This window comes from Gambusia affinis, linkage group LG22 (assembly GCF_019740435.1).
Source record: "Gambusia affinis linkage group LG22, SWU_Gaff_1.0, whole genome shotgun sequence".
NCBI lineage: Eukaryota > Metazoa > Chordata > Actinopteri > Cyprinodontiformes > Poeciliidae > Gambusia > Gambusia affinis.
In genome coordinates, this window is record NC_057889.1 from 17,060,872 (window position 1) to 17,077,792 (window position 16,921).

Here is a 16,921-nt window from a genome sequence, read left to right on the forward strand (position 1 = left end):
TAAAAATAAAAAATCCAAACCTTCAATCTTTCATTGCAGTTTTACACAACCGTGCATCTCTTTGTTTTTTAGAGCCAGTCTTATCAGAACGCTCACTTGTTCCTTGATAAAAATTCTTTTTTTTTTCTTTTTTTTTTTACCACCGGTAGTAATCAGTTAAGGATTTCGGGTTATTATTAATAACTTCTTCAACTCTCATTAGTTGTGTGCTAGAGCAAAGAAAGGCCTCAGAACACTTAAAGAAGATACTGTTTTGTTTTACAGCCTTTTTTTTTTTTTTTTTTTTGCAAATTTGTGTATAAACCATTCCACCATTGAGCCGTGGCACTAAAAGAACCTTTAATTTTCATATTTGATCCTTTTTTTTCCTTCTAATTCTTTTGAGCTAAATGACAGGAAAGTAGTGGAAACGAGAGCACAGGGGCTGGTTGGAGGCCCGGGGTCGGCCAAGTCTGCCTTAGTGTGGTTTCGGGGAGTTATTTGGTGTTAAAATATGCCTTAATGGTTGCTGGGGATCCATTTATTACAGGCAGGAAGCAGAAGGGGGTTTCTCTTCTCATTTAATGCGACCGCCGAGAAGCTCGCCAAGTCCTACGAGGCTGGCCAGCATTCTTCTCTGCCTGCACACACGCCGAATATGTGCAAGCTCATAATTATATTTCTTGAATCATTCGAAAGAAGATTTTTTTTCTTTTTTTTTTTTTTTGATTTTATGCATGCGTATCGACGGAAAAACATCATCTCGACAACAAACGCGGACCGCAGAGCCGTAGGAAACAGCTTACAAATATATGTGCAGGCATGAAAGCTGCTCACACAAATAGATTGTGGTCTCTGGCAGTGAGAATGACCTTTTCTGAACCATGGAAACACACACACACACACACGCACGCCCACACACACACACACACACACACACACACACACACACACACACACACACACACACACACACAGAGAGAGACTCTGAACAACCCCTGCAAAACATTTAAGCAAGGAAAAGCTGGGGTTATATATATATAGCTATATAAAATCTCCTGAGGTCTTATTAATTCACATTTGTTTTGCAGTTGCAAAGCTCGGTTTCTCTCCTTCTCACTCGGCATGTCGATCACATTACTGGACTTGTTTTTCACTTTCCTCCATCTGATCGTCCCTCACCCTCTCACTCCTGGATGCAGCAGGCAACTTCTTCCTCATCCTGCACACTCTCTCCCTCTCTTCTCTTCTCTCTCTCATTCATTATTTCCTTCCTTTCTTCCTGCGTCTGTCCGGTGTGGACCCCAGGTAAAGCCTGACACCCTTCCGCGGCATTAGGGTGGATCTGTTAACACCTTCGCCCACATGGACGGCAGCAGGGGTGTGCGCAGGCATTCGGATGCTTGAGTATTAAAAAAAAAAAAAAAGGGCACCTTGTGTGCCGCTTGGAACTGCCAGATTCACTACAGGCCACACGCTACACTGTAAAAAATAAATAAATACAAATAAATTATTTCTGAAGGGCACTTTTTGTCCAGAGGGGGGAAAAAAAGGCCAGATGCTCTCTAGCACCACCTACTGTCCATCTGTGGATATGCCTGGGCTTTAACAGGCATAAAGGCATAACAGCATTGCTCTTGAACGTAGGTTCAAGAGCAATGACATTTTTCTGGAAATAAACCCACGGCAATCATTTTTTTATTTCCTTTCCCTTCCCAACACCAACCCATCTCTGTTGGTATTTTTTTCATCTGAAACATGTTAGGATTTGGATTTGGCTGCTGCTAAAGTCTAGCTGAAGAGCGCGACCGTCCTCTAAACGAGGTGACTTCAGGAGTTGGCCGGCAGCTGCAGTGGCTTGTTTGCACGTTTTGGGGGTTTTTTATGCTTCCATTTCCATCTCAACTGCTTCTAAAAATGACACATTCGCTTCAGACATTTTATTTGGCAATAAATAAATGTTTTTTGGTGTCTGGAAAATGACCCGTTTCAAAAGCTTCCCAGCTGTTAAGTCCCAAATCCACAGGCACTGCCACTCACCTAGCAACCCCTGTGAAGCCCCGCCTGTCACCTAGCAACCCAAGCAGAGCTCAGCACATTTAGCCAGCTGATTTTACCACAGTATGTTCTGTACAATGGCTGCTGGAAAAGGCAAGATGTTGTTCAGAAACTACTTGTTGATTTCTTGTTGGTTGTGCAGGAGGCTCTACTTCGGCCCTTCAAAGATGAACCGTTGTAAAATTGCCCATCTGTTTGCAGCCATTTCCACTTGCGAAATTGGGGGGGAAAGGGGGCGTGGCCAGCAGCTCATTTGAATTTCAAGTGACAGAGTCCCTAAAACAGCTCATTCTGAAACTCACCGGACCAAAGTCTGATTATCCAAAGAATGATTTTGTGCAAATAAATGTAGTGAACATGTTTTGCGTAGGTCACCTTTAAAGGTTATGTAATAGTGTGTGTGTGTGTGTGTGATTGTATTGGGTTACATGCAGGATACAGGGCTCTGTCCTTCCTTTCATCAGCTGAGCGAGGGAAAAGTCTCCTTCAGCGTGATGCAATCTGAGCCTGAGGTCCGCGCAGACATGGGAGCAAAACAGACGACACACTTTGGTACTGAGAGGTTCAGGGTATTATTGACTCTGGCAAGAGCAGCGTTGTTTAGAGAATCAGTGGAGGAGCTGCACAGATCCGTAACTCTGGTGGGTTGAAGGGACAACTATTGGCTGTGCACTCCACAAACCCTAACCCTACCTGTATGAATGTGTGGCAGTAATAGTGTCTGCTGAAAGAAAGCCTTTTTTTTTTCTCTCCACCAGGGGGTCTTTTTGTGGGCTCTAGTGTCCCTTATATGACAGTAGGCTGACACGAAGGGGGAAGGAGAGGGGGGAAGACATGCGGCAAATGTCGGCCAGGTCCGGGAATCGAACCCGCGACGGCCGCGTCGAGGACTCAAGGCCTCCAAATGTGGCTCCCAGCAGCTCAAAGAGTAGACTTTAAAATGCTGTTGCCAGTTTGTGAATCACAAACTAACAACAATGTGGATACGGACTGTGTACGACGCCTCAGGGCGCCATGCTAGAGAGGGCGCCAAAACGATGGCAGAATACTTATTCCTAGTTGGCTTTTTTTTTCTTTTTCTTTTTTTTACTTTTTGTGCATTAAAATCCACTGGAAAGTTTTCAGTAAAAAGTATAATCAAAACACTTTTCAAAGTTTTATTTGTAAAAAAAAAAAAGCTTAACACTCATGCATCATTTTGCTCCCTCTTCACACTTAGACAACATCTACGCTTCAATGTAACAAAATACATTGAAGATTTTGGTCGTAACATGACAAAAGTTTGAAACAGTTTAAGCTAAAAAATAAATTTTAAGTCCATCCTTGTGTAAAAAAAAAAAAAAAAGAAAAAAAAAAAAAAGAAAAAAAAAGCCTCGCTGAAGATTTGAAATGTGGCTTCAGGAAGTAAATGAAGCTGTTACAAATGGTTACTGCGTAACTGTGTGCACGGGTGTGTGTGTGTGTGTGTGTGTGTGTACTGTGGCGGGGGTAGGGAGGAGGGTGATTAGGGTGTAGAATGTCCATCTCATCACCAGAGCTGACCTGAGAACACACCAGTTAATCATCCACTAACAGGTGGAGAGACACAGGACGGATCCGCCGCCTGAAGAAAACCAGCCGTAAAGTCAAAGCTGAATAATGTGAGGAGGGATCCACTGGACACTTCGGATTGGGGGACCTACAGCTGAGCGTGGATCACACACAGGTCTGCGTCTGAGGCCCAAAACTCCTGAAACTCCTCCAGGCCTTCAGGGTTTGTTTGCTTCCTTTGCGCCCTCTGCAAGAGCCGTTCTGCTTGTGGACCCAACCATGGCTGTGAGAGGGGGCCGTGCAGGGGCCCGGCCTCGCCTGGGATGCCAGCTGCAGCAGTGAAGCCCACTCTGGAGGAAACAGTCCCAGAAGGAGGGGGGGTCGGCGAGTCCCGGCGGGAGGCCTCGGGGCTGCCCCTGCCCTCCCTGACGTTCACCAGGGAGCTGCTGAGGAGCTTCCCCCACTCCAAGAGGGTGGGGTCCTACCTGATCGGGAAGATGATCAACAAAGGCTCCTTCGCCAAGGTGGTGGAGGGACTGCACATCGGCACCGGCGAGAAGGTGGGTGCTTTCCTACTGGTGTGAAAGTCACACACTCTGGCAGGGTGGCACCCTGTCTAATGAAAGATCTCGCACACATTAAAATGATGATTACACGGTATCAACCAGAGTCTGGTGGCAGATAATTACACCCACAAGAGTCTGAAGGGAGGCAGTGGCCTGTTATTATAGCCTTGTAATGTTTGAGAAAGTGTGTCAGATCCATCAACACCTGGCTATTTTATGAGCAACTGCTCACTCAGCAGATTTGACAGATCTGTGCTACATGTAGCATGTATATTGTTACATGTTTTAAAAAAAACCCCATTATATTAGTACAAAAACATTAACTAGAGAACTGATTTACCATCTATTTTTAATATAATGTTGCGGTAAGAGAACATAAACAAAGATGGTAGTTTCCTTCGTCGATGTCGCAAAAACACAATTTTGCAATTGCCGTGTTTCCGTTGCATAAGAAATGAAATTAGAATCACTCATGAATACGTTTCTTCACGCGACACGCCACCTAAAGAACACGCCGCACCATATTCCTTCTTGCACTTCCTGTCGTCTTCTTCGTCTTTTCTTCCAGTGGCAACATCCGGTTGTTGATCACGGGATTGGGCGACAAAAAGGAGAATTTCCATTGCTGTTTTGTGAAATGCGCTCATTTTGATAAAGTGGAAAAACCAACTCAAAGTTATGATGCATACATCTTGTTGCAATTTGTTTGTGCAATTTTAAGGCCAATTTTAAGGCAGTTAATATGTTAATATTATCTGAATACACATTCTGCTTGCAGTTTAATGCCAACACTGAGTAAATGCAAAGACATATAGATTTTAAGGTTGGTGTGTGTACTTCTGATTCCGTAGTGTTTTTGTTTTATCCCTGCATTTATTATTGTGCTTTACCATCAACCTGCAAATGGGATTAGAGATGAAAATTCTCATATGTATTTACATGTAAATGTTCATTCATACAAATTGTCCCGCTTTTAAAAATCAATTTCAACTTGAAATTGAGCAATTTTGCATGTGCTAAATTTTGCTCTTCTTGTAGTCTTGCAAAAGTAGCAAGACTATAAGTAGGTTATGCTCCTTGAACATAACCAGAGACTTGAATGGGTTTCATGTGGATTACTTGTAAATGTAACATTTCCAACCCTTTTCAGACTTTACTTACAGGTCAAATTCTAAAAAAATGGCACTGCGTATTTGCTGGACTGCAGTACGTCTCGACTAGTAGTATCCAGTTAAAGCCCGCATTTTTCTGGATATTATTTCTATAAGTCTTGCAAAAAAACACAAGAACATAGGGTGATATAAACGCTTCCACTTAATCTCTGGATGTACATTTCGGGTTGTTGTCCTGCACTTCTCAAGCCTTGTGTCTATTGTACATGTTGGGCATTTTCCCTCAGAATTACTATATATTCCTCTCTATAAAAAAAAAACTGCAAAAACTGTGACCAACTTCCTTCTTTTTTCTGAGGATTCTCCTCCCCACAGCATGATGCTACCACTGCTACGATTTGCCACAGGGATGGAGTATTTACAGTAATGTGCCTTACTAATTCTCTCCTTCACACAGGATTCTGAACACTGGTAAAAGAATAAAAAAAATAAAAATAAAAAATCAGTCTCTGTCTCAGCTAACCAAAAAAAAAAAAAAAAAAAAAACTTCTCCGACTTGTTTGCTCATCTCTTTTTCTGAACAAAATTCTTTTGACTGTGGCTTTCTTGTGTTTCTATAAACTTTAGAAAAACTACATATTTTTCATCGTTCCACTTCACAATTATGGACCACATTGTGTTGGTCTTTTAATAAAACACCCAAAACATAAAGTGAGGTTTGTGGTGGAATCATGACCAAATGTGACGAAGGGGGTTGGAAAACGTTTAGAACGGACTGAATGCAACGTGTGTCTGCAGCTTACAGAAAAGAAAACACCTCAGACACAACATGTGCCCGTGTATGTATACGTATAGTTTCATGGCCAATGAACAGGGTCAGTGCCAGTACTTAACTACCGAACCCAAGCTATGACGCGGTTGCCATAGTAATGTCCTGGCTCACTCGTGGGGGTTTGTTTGCCTTAATTCCTGTTGGTGTAAGAAAGGTTTGTGAACGCTGCAAAAAATAAAACAATAAATATGTTTAAGATTCTCTCTAGTTTCATGTTGAGTTCTAAGTTACAAACTCAAGTCTATAATCATATAAAATAAAAATATAAAACATACATGAAACACATTGTCATTAAAATGAATCCAACTGGAACGTTTGTGTTCAGGTTGTGCCTAAACAAATATTCTAGCCTTGTTGAAGCAGTTTGAGCAGATTTAAAAAAATTATTGCACATTTAGAAAGATATTTGTAAATGTTCAGCCTTTTTATGCCAAAATAAAAAGTGTCTCATTCTTAAAGACCAGCGCGGTTTGAGACACGATGTCACTGTGAAATATTAACGTTCATCTGATAACAGTCGTCACATAGAAGAAGAACCAAAAAGAAATATCCAGTAGATATTGCACTTAACTATTGGTCTACAGTAAAAGGTGAAATAATTTAACATTAAGTGCCAACTTTGCATTAAAGTGTCATTATTTAAAAAATAATGCGATGTTGGCACTTCTAATGGACTTTTAGAGCAACTTTGCATTAAAAGTGTCATTATTCACCAAAATGACACTTCATGACATCAGTCATAGACATTCATAAAGACTCCTTCATGTTCACGACAGGTTTATGTCATGTTTATGATGGTGTAATGTGAGTGTTATGCACACCTCTTCAAATAAAGTGTTATAATAAAAAAAAAAAAAAAAATCAAGTTCACTACAATTTTTTATTTGCTTTTTTTTGTTTACATTTCTGAGGCCTTTGAATATCAAAATGTAATCTTTGTTGCATCTTGGAAACATTTGTTTCTGATTATATTGCCAAAACGTTAACAAAAACAGCTCCTTAAAATCTGAACAGTTGCATGTTTTACTTCGCAACATAAACTTCACTCACTTTTGTTGGCTCACTTTTCACCCAATAACTCATATGAACTTTGGAAGATAAGGGACTATGAATGCAGTTGTGTTGAAAGTCTTGTCTAGCTGTTTGCCATCATGTGTGCAGGTGGCCGTTAAGGTGATAGACAAGAAGAAAGCACGCCAAGACTCCTACGTGCTGAAAAACATTAAAAGGGAACCTCGAATCCATCAAATGGTCCGGCACCCTCACATTGTGGTTCTTCTGGAGGTAAAGGAACAAACGACGCCCTCTGTTAATAAGTGTGTGAGCGTTAACGTACCGTGTGAATCCTGCGTCAGACCCTGGAGACGGAGAACAGTTACTACATGGCCATGGAGCTGTGTGCGGGAGGAGACCTGATGGACAGGATCTGCGACCGGAGGAGGCTGGGAGAGAGGGAGGTGCGGCGCTACACCCGGCAGATCCTCTCCGCCGTGGAGCACCTGCACAAACACGGCATTGTGCACAGGTCACTACACATACACACAATACGAGAAACACAATGTGTCTGACTTCCAGTCTGCTTTTAAAGCTGCAGTATTATGTCAAATGTACTTTTTTACATCATGTTACAAAGTGATTTCCTCACCAAAACCATAAAATACGCTTTAATCCTTTTGTGCATGTTTGAGAAATCCTTTCATCTCCCACGGCAACCATTCAGCTGTGCAGAACCCCTGGTTAGACCTAGCTCCGCCTTCGAGGAGGAAGCTCCTCCTCAGAGTTGCAGTTTCAGAGTTTCCGGGCGTCTGCTGACTTCTCAGTGAAATTTTTTTTAAAACTTTGTTAAAGGGTTAATAGAAGAGCGATGTTGTGATGACTTCCTGAAAGCAGAGTTGCAGAAAGAGCAGGAGTTTTTTTTTTTTTTTTAAAGCGGCCCCAATTCCAAATCATTAAATTACAAAGTCAAATTACTTTTAAGTCATTTTAAAAGTCATTTGATACTTTTAAATTACTTTTAATTTAGAAGTAATTTTAAATTAAAAAGATTATTTTTTTAAAATCATGTTGCCTTCAGGTGTCATCAACTGAAGGCAACATAGGTACCTGATTGTGCTATAAAATGTCACGGTGTGTCTGGAAAACACATAACACTGCCCCTTTAAGACAGCTTATTCAGGTTAAAAACATTAGAACCTTATACAATAAAAAAAAATCATAAAAATGTGTAAAAAAACATTTCCATATAAACTAACATCACAAGTATTTTTCACATTATTTTCATTCAAATTAAAAATATATCTTAATGATTTCCACAACCCGCTGGAAAACGTAATTTGAATGTCATTGAAAAGCCCATTTATTTTAGGACAAGTATGACAAAGTGAAACCCATTAGGCAGATTTCTGTTACATATAATGTAAATTAATACAACATATCGACACACATGTTACATGTTTGACCATCATAAGATGGTCAAACATGGCGGAGGTAGTCTCGTGGTCTTGGACTACTTTTTTGCTTCCAGTTTTGGACAAAGTTTTGGTTTGATGGAGTCATAAAGTGCTGAAGGTGAATGTTGAGCCTTTGGAACAGAAAGAAAATGGTTCTGGAGTGACCTAGTCAAAGTCTGGATATAAATCTGATTGAGATCTAATTGAGAGGTCATGAGAAATGGTAAAATGTTCCTGTCCTTTTCATTTGGAATAAATCAAGGGGAAGGAAAACAAATTCTTACCTTCTCTTAATTTTACTGGTTTTAACTTTGAGTCTGTAATAAGCTATGGGACCAATCTGCTAACTTTGGTACAAAACTTAACTACAATGTCACTGAAAATGTGACTTAAGGTTATCATAGACAAGATCACAGTAGAACAAACCTCTTAAAGTCATATTTGTCAGAACACGCCCACACACACCCACACACACATCGCAGTAGTTTGCAGGGCATTAACAGCCTTCAGAGTAAGACATGGAGTCGGTGTCAGGTAACCATTTCTCTCACACTTTCACAACCACGCCCACACGCGCACACACACACACACACACACATTTTGCTTCAGTTTGGGGCCTTGGCTCTTCTCAAGGTGGGAATGTGATTACCAGGCGGTGACTTCATCATCCTGATCCGGCGCCATGATTCACACATCATCACAACATCATGGACTTCCTCTCTAATGAAGTCCCCAAACGACATCGCTTTCAACTCCTGAACAGCACCTCTCCCTGTCAAACCCACCCACGCATCCTCACCCAAACATACGCACCCAAACACACACACTCGCAGTCTCTCTCTCTCTCTCTCTCTCGACACCACAGTGCTGTAGAGATGATCATAGTGGAAATGGAGGGAAATTTTGCACTTAAACACACCTCCTGCCACCCACATTCAATAAGTCCACCACATACATTTCTCTGCTTTACGACATTTTGTGATCTCGCTCCTTCTTGCTGGTTTTCTTTCTTTCTTGCTCTCTTTCTTCCTCTTATTCTCTTTGAACCTCCCTCGGGCTGCTCAAGCAAGGATTTCTGGATTTTTGAGTGTCTGCTGCTTAGATGAAGGCAGATGAAAGAAACATGGCAGATTCCCAGGCTACAGTTTATGGGGTCTCTCTCACTCCTAACCGCAGATTTTCATTTAGCCAGTAGTTTTATAGCTCAAAGCCTCGCCTGATGGCAACGAGGCTGGGGTACAATGAGGGGAGTAATACAACTTTTTATCAACCATCAGCAGAGAACAGTCTCTGCTGATGGTTGAAAATGAATCCAGAACAACCGCTGGTTAGCCCGACTTGAAAATCGCTCAGTTTGGAGGGTTTTCTAAAAAGCGATTTAACGGTTTGAGCAAACTAATTTCCTAAATTACCAAATGGGAAAATATACTTGTGTTCTACCCAACACCCAAACTTAGCAGCTTAGCTTTCTTGCTGCTGCTAACAGTCCTATTCAATCAGATCTCTATAAATACACAGATAAAGTTAAGTAAGGCCAAGCCAGCGTTGTCAGACCTCTAAAACTGGTTCCTTTAGCAGAAAATGCTCACGGAAAACTCCAGAATTTTACAGCTAAACCAATCAGATTTTAGTGGCTAATTTCCAATCCCCTAAAGTTTAACGTGTCGACACGAATCCTGACCGATTCCAGTTTAGAAATGTAGCATGAGAAACAGGAACAGTCTATTAGCAATGTTTCAAACAAAGGCAAAAACATTATAGAGACTGTTGCTAGCATCATGTCTTAGCAATTCGAGCAGATAGCACAACTAGTTCTGCCACACCAGGACTCACCATGTGTGTTCCCGAGAAAAGTGGACTCCTGGGAGAAGACAGAGGAGCTTAAATTTTTTTTTTTTTAGCAGATTGATTGACCGATATTACACTGTCTGGACACAGTGACTGTTTTAGGATTGAATTTTTATAAACAGAGAATAAGCTTTAAGCTGATAATTGTCTCTTTGTAAACCAATTTCTCCTTGCATCTTAGCGGAATTACCAACAAAATCATGGACAAACCGTTTCAAAAATACAATAATATATAAATTTATTGTTTTGATTCCTAAAAAAAAAAGAAAAGGTGTATTTTCTTTCTTTTCTAGAGATTTAAAGATTGAAAACTTCCTCCTGGACGAGCATAACAACATAAAAATTGTAGGTATGTTGAAACGTGTTTGCGTCCCACATCCAGAAATTGAACTATGTCTGTTTACTGCAACTCAAAGTGCCGTAGTAAGAAGGCATTGCTGCATAAATAATGATTCCCACAGACTTTGGCCTGAGCAACACTCTGAAGCCGGACTCTTTATCCCTGGAGCTCCTCAACACGCAGTGCGGAAGTCCTGCCTATGCCGCGCCTGAGCTGCTGGCTCACAAGAAGTACGGCTCCAAAGTGGACGTCTGGTCCATGTACGTGACAAACTCTCTCTTTGTTTGCCCTAATCGCATCAAAACCAGCTCACTTTTCCTCCCTCCGTTATAGAAACACTAACATTATCTCATATTTGTGTTTCCGTGTTGCTGTCGCACAGAGGCGTGAGCATGTTTGCGATGCTAACGGGAACCCTGCCCTTCACCGTCGAACCTTTCAACATCAAGCAGTTGCACCAGAAGATGGTCAATAAGGACATTAGCGACATCCCTGGTGACATCAGCAAAGGTCAGAGCATTGCTACATTCTGAAATAATAATCCTGTTTCTGATATTAATTAAAATCACGTCTTGGCCCAATTAAGCCGTTCTTTTTATGCTCTTCATTCAACATTGTGTAAGTTTGACTTCTACACCTGCAGTGTTTTATTAGTTTGCTGTAATTCATTTGTTTTTCATTTTCATTTTTACTAAACAAATTCTATGACCAGCAGTTTTTTGGGGTCTTTCACTGATTGTATAACATTTAAGCTCCTGATATTTCTCTTTGTGTGGTGGAGGGCAGCATGGCTCAGATCTTCTACTGTGACCAGATCAAATCAGTGCCATTATAGAGTTACACACAGGAAGCCCAGACATGTAATTTATTTTTTAAACCTCATTTTGGTCATTTCCTTCTTGGCTGAGTGAAATCTCTAAGTGCTATTATTTGATTATAGCAATACATTTTAGCTCCCGTTCTCTTGAACTATTGAAAAGCAATAACTACTATTCAAGTTTTCTCTTTCTAACTGAGCAAGTTATTTTGTTGGATTGGAGGGTTGCCCTTTTACCGCTTCTCATGCAGAACAACAACAAAATAAATAAAAGAATAAAAAGTACTTGGGGGGTATATAATCAAACAAAGGTTCTGATTTGACTTCGCTCATGCTGCAGACGCAGTGTCATTCATGATGCTTCTCCTGGAGCCAGACCCAGAAAAGAGACCCAGCGTCAGAGATGCGATGGAAGAGGGATGGGTCAGCGAGGGATATGCCAAGAAACCGCTACACACAGCCTCACATAAAAACAGGTAGTTGTACATCGCGGAATCAGACACCCTTAGAATCAGACTTAAATCAGACTTAAACCTAACTGCGATACAGTTTTTAACTTCGATAAGTCTTTAACTTCTTTTCTGAATGTGACCGAGAAAAGGGAAAACACAAGGTCTCTCTCTTATCTCTGGAAATGTTTTGCAGCAGTGTTTGGATGTGGGTAGAGGAACCAATAAGAAGAGCTGAATGTATTCCGACAAAGAGAACTTTTTTTTTTTTTCTAATGGTCTGCATTGCGACAGGTCTGAATATTATAGCATGACTAAAACCCTTTTGTCACTTTACGCATTGTGGAAATGCAATCATGTATGGCTCCGGCTGGGATTAATCCGTTCTCTCTCTCCGCTTGAGTGACAGAAGCCTTCTAGTTCCGGTCTGCTCTCAACCAACATCCTACAGTCACATGTCCTTCCTTACCAGTCCCAATGGACCCATCGCTGCTCTCTGTCCTTTGTTTTTCAGGACGGTTTTCAACCCTTCTACTCTCTTATTTCCCAGGTTGTGTCCGGAAGACCTTAACTCATCTGTGCTGGCTCACATGACGGAGACACTGGGTTATTCCCTCTCTGAAGTCATCGACACGGTCACCAGCAACAGGCCCTCCGCCGTCATGGCCTCCTATCACCTGCTGCTCAACAAGCTCCACCGGAGCCACAAGGGGGGCAAGGCTAGCAAGGTTAATGCTTCGCAACACAGAGACACAAAAACACACCGGTGTGTGGACATGTGTCATGGAAGACTATCTGACCTTTCATCATGACAGATTTTAGGTTATTTTGCGTTATTATGGTGTTTTTATTTGTTTATTTTTTAGATTGTGGTGGAATTAGGGAACACAATTGCTTCTTGACGTTCTATTAATGTGCAGTACCGTAATTCCGCCACACTTTGCGCTATCTGAAAAAACTTCCAACGGTTTCTGAAAGGGGAGACGTTGCGCTTTCCAGTCAATATCGGGTTATTACGACAATTTCACCACCTGCCGTAGCAGGGAGTGAAATTAACCTGAGGAACACTCTTTTAATAGACGGTAAATTGCGAAAATAACTTACTAGTTCTTGAAAGCATTGAGAAATTAGATATTTTCTGCCTGTTGCTCGTTGTTATCTCGTCTCCCCAGGTTCGTTAATGTCGTGTGTAAAAGTGAAACCACAAAGACACCAGTCACTGCTCAACTTTTCACAATCAACCAGAATTTTATTCAAACAATCAAGTGCATAAAATCACACCAACAGCTCAACATAATCATCAGAAACCAAAGCCACGAGAAGAAATTAATTACCTTAGAAAAATACAAAAATACGAAGACGCGCCTTCGGAGACCACTGCGTGCGACAGTTAAAGACAGTTGCACCCCGGTGATCTGATAAGCTGTTTTAGCTCAATGACTTTTATATCAAGGCGTTTTTATTTTCTGATGCGTTCTAACGTACCGTTTAGACGTGGTCTCAAACAGCTCGTAATGACGTGTTACTGTTTGCACGTCAGAGACCATGCAGGTGTTTCTTAGGCCAAGGGATGAATTCATCGCTGTCTAAGCTATCCTCCCGGCTCACTTTCAGAGGGTACGAACAATAGATGTGTACATTTTCATACAGAAACATTTTCCTCAAGAAACCGGGGCCAAAATTAATCAGCTATCCGTGTTTTTCATTTCAAAGTGCCTCAAACTGGTTTCTGGACCGCAGAGAGATCTCCCTACCTCTGACCCAGGGCATCAAACAGCGGATTATGATTATAAAAATTAAGATGTTTCATATAATATCTTCAAACTCCTTTAAAACAGACATGAGCAGTTTCAATTCCAAAACATCTGTTACACTCAATATTTTCAGATTAATTTTCAACTTCTTTGGTTATAATGAACTACAATATTTTCAGCGGAATATATGACTTCTACACTCCTAAGAATGTGATCTAATATAAAAAAAACAACAACAACCTACTGATTGGGCTAATTTTAATCAAATTGTGATCATTATATCCGAGTAAAATGTTCTACAGATTAAGTTACACATTGATTAAACTATGAATTTAAATCTAACCTAAATTAAGGCCTACTCAAAACAATAATGACCGGCTAATATTTCAACATGCTCTTAAACTAGCATCATTAAAACTAGCATAATTAATCTAATATTTCCAACAAAAGTTCCAGTTGACATGGTTACATGGGCAAATATGTTTAAACACAAGACATTTAAAGAACTGCATACAATTAAAACAAGCAAAAATTTCCCGGCAAAGATTCGAAACTTAGGGTTAATCTGTCAAATGTTTTGTTTCCACTGAGCTTTATGGGCATGGATTGGTGTGGTGCGGTTTGGTACGTCATTCTGTCAGTTTTCATTGTAAAAATGGTCCATACAACCAGCCCGTAGCACGGCATTCCTGGCTAGCTTGTTGTCGTCTTAGGTTTCACGCTAGTATGACACAAGGTTGTGCGGGCCGTGAAATAGTGGGCTAAACGACACAGGACCGTGCCGTACCACTCAGCGGAAACGAGGTAAAAAAGCTGGATTGGGTCTTTGGCCCTTCGCACCCTCCTCTTAGTTTGGCCTGACTGGGAAATCCCGACAGAACAACTGTTCAAAAAGCCTGGAAGTTGCTTCGAGGCAGCAGGGTATCGTACTGTACGTTCTGTCACAGGCTGTGGGACAGACGGGTGGTTCCAGCTGGATGGATGGGTGCACAGTGAGGACAAATTACTCATGGTAAGGGAGAGACACCCTAGGTTTGTTTTACTGGGTTAGATCCCAGGTTTGCCTCCATGGTTCATGGAGGAAGAGAGTCTAAATGAATCATTTAATGATTAAACAAACCAAACTTAACCAGACCTCGTTGCCATGAATTCCCTGCCACCCCGACCTGCTGGCTACTGATTGCTCCCACCTGTTCTGCTGACTGTATAAACTCCTGCTCTGCGCTCACTCAGTGTGAGATTTTCTGTTGTCATCCCAGCCTTTGAGTGTTTAAGATCCTTGTTCCTTGTTGTGCATGACTCTTTCTGATGACACCCTGGGCAACTGCCTACATGGCCCATACTAAAATCTACCACTGGGAAAACACTTTTTCTACTGGTAAATACTTTGACAACAATTAGACCTGTTGCATAGAATGATTCATCCTATCTAAATTGAAGACATGTTGACATTTCCGATGCCTTTTGTTCGACTTTGCAGAAGCTCGAGAACAACGACTGGACTCCTCCGAACAAAACGACATGGAGAAACCGAAGCAACACTGAAACGAAGACTCAGCAACAGGTGAAGCTGATATCAGAGCTATCCCAGTGGGGTGTTGGGGTAAATACATCTAAGCAAGTTGTTTTTCAGGAGACATTTAAAAAGACAACATTGCCTTGCCTCTAAATAGCTTGATACTGTGGTTGAAAGGTGAAAGAATAAAGAAATAGGATAGAAACTAAAACAAAACTTCAGAACAACAAAGAAATGAGCAACAAAATTTGCACTCAACGAGCTCCACTTAACACCTTTTTTTTTTCTTTAAAGTCACATAAGTGAAGAATAGTAAGTTTAAAAAACATGTTGGTCACATGCATTAAGAAACACTGAAAGTCACACTGAGTTTAAAAGCCTGATATCCTAAAAACCCTTTTTCAGTCCTTGTTCTTTGTAATGACTACCAGAAGGCAGAAGTGAGAACAAGTAGTGCTGTGGGTGAGTTTCGGTCCCAGATGACGTTTTTAGCTCTGTTTGTGACCCGGGTGACGTAGATGTTCTGCAGTGAGGGGAGAGAGGTTCCACAGATGATCTGTGCCGTTTCGTAATGAAATGCTGTTCCCAAACCCACTGATAGAATTTGCCTGGATGCTCTCTACTGCAGACTTGTGAAAGTTTGGGAGGTTGTGTACTAATGACCAAGTGTGGTAGAAATGTTGTTCGATTAGGTTAACTAAGCCTGCCTTTTAGCATCTTTATTTAGGCGAAATTATGATCAGATTATTATCAGATAGTCACAATTCCATGTCACGTCTACTTGTTTGTTTCCCTTCTAACGTTGGACTGTCACAAACGAATCCTAAACTACATTGGCTTCTGAACACAGAGTTTGACAATCAACTCCTTCCCATTGGCAGAACTCCCCGAAAACGGAGAAAAGCTGGAAGCAGTTCAACAAGTCGCCGAAGGTCCAGCAGACGAGCAGAAGTCAGAACAGGAGGAAGACCACAGATTTGCACAGGAAGGGCCACCGTGAGGATGACGAAAACTGTCCGCCCTCTCCCGCTCTGCCCCACCTTCCCTGCTCTGCTTTGCCCCCTTCGTCCTCTGACCCTGCGTCCCCCGAACCTCTGTCCGCAGAAGACGGGACGACTGATGAGGAGGTGACCATTTCTATCAACACCAGGGAGACATTGTTTCCTGACGGTAAAGAGTTCTGCTATGTACAGTGTAAAAGTATTCAAACCCGTTTAACCTTTTCACATTTCGTAATATTACTAACATAAATTTTAGGGTGTTTTGTTGGTCATTATTGTGAGGTGGCAGGAACATTCTGCATGGTTTTCATCAACGTTTGCATATTAGAACTTGAAAAGTGTGTTGATCATTTGTGTTCAACCCTCTTTACTCTCACACTCAGGGAGCAATTGCCTCCAGAAGTCACCAAGCAACGTCGGACTAGACGTGCAAAATACGGTGTCACTGCTGATAGCCTGAGAACATCTTCCTCAGTGTTAAACATGGTGGCGGCAGCATCAGGCTGCAGATATTCATTCTGTTTTCTGCAAGAATAGAACACATGTTGGGAACGCAATCTAAATTTGTGATGCTTGGAAAAGACAAGCTATTCACTATTCATTATCTAAGAATAATTTTGTGCAGAAAAAAAAATGTAATAAAGAAGTTTTGCATAACCCATAGACCTT

At 41.3% G+C, this 16,921-nt stretch overlaps 2 protein-coding genes across 5 annotated transcripts in view; one reads left to right on the forward strand and one right to left on the reverse strand.

Annotated features, from left to right (window-relative positions):
* LOC122825243 (hormonally up-regulated neu tumor-associated kinase homolog) overlaps positions 1-16,921 on the forward strand; it is a 128,763-nt gene that overhangs the window by 107,669 nt on the left and 4,173 nt on the right. For 2 of the 3 annotated variants that reach the window (XM_044106494.1, XM_044106495.1), the window contains exons 3-11: positions 7,239-7,361; positions 7,433-7,602; positions 10,669-10,724; positions 10,837-10,975; positions 11,098-11,225; positions 11,873-12,008; positions 12,532-12,709; positions 15,216-15,299; positions 16,133-16,421. In XM_044106494.1, the coding sequence (XP_043962429.1) occupies positions 7,326-7,361; positions 7,433-7,602; positions 10,669-10,724; positions 10,837-10,975; positions 11,098-11,225; positions 11,873-12,008; positions 12,532-12,709; positions 15,216-15,299; positions 16,133-16,421 (1,216 nt within the window). In that variant the 5' untranslated portion in view covers positions 7,239-7,325. Of the gene's footprint in view, positions 1-3,579; positions 4,128-7,238; positions 7,362-7,432; positions 7,603-10,668; positions 10,725-10,836; positions 10,976-11,097; positions 11,226-11,872; positions 12,009-12,531; positions 12,710-15,215; positions 15,300-16,132; positions 16,422-16,921 lie in introns of those variants that run through there. The other variant, XM_044106493.1, reaches the window with a different exon arrangement.
* Positions 7,493-16,921, reverse strand: part of selenoi (selenoprotein I) — a 34,893-nt gene continuing 25,464 nt past the window's right edge. The window contains exon 13 of one of the 2 annotated variants that reach the window (XR_006369603.1): positions 7,493-7,576. The gene's annotated coding sequence lies outside the window, so the exon portion shown is untranslated. Of the gene's footprint in view, positions 7,577-7,783; positions 7,958-16,921 lie in introns of those variants that run through there. The other variant, XR_006369604.1, reaches the window with a different exon arrangement.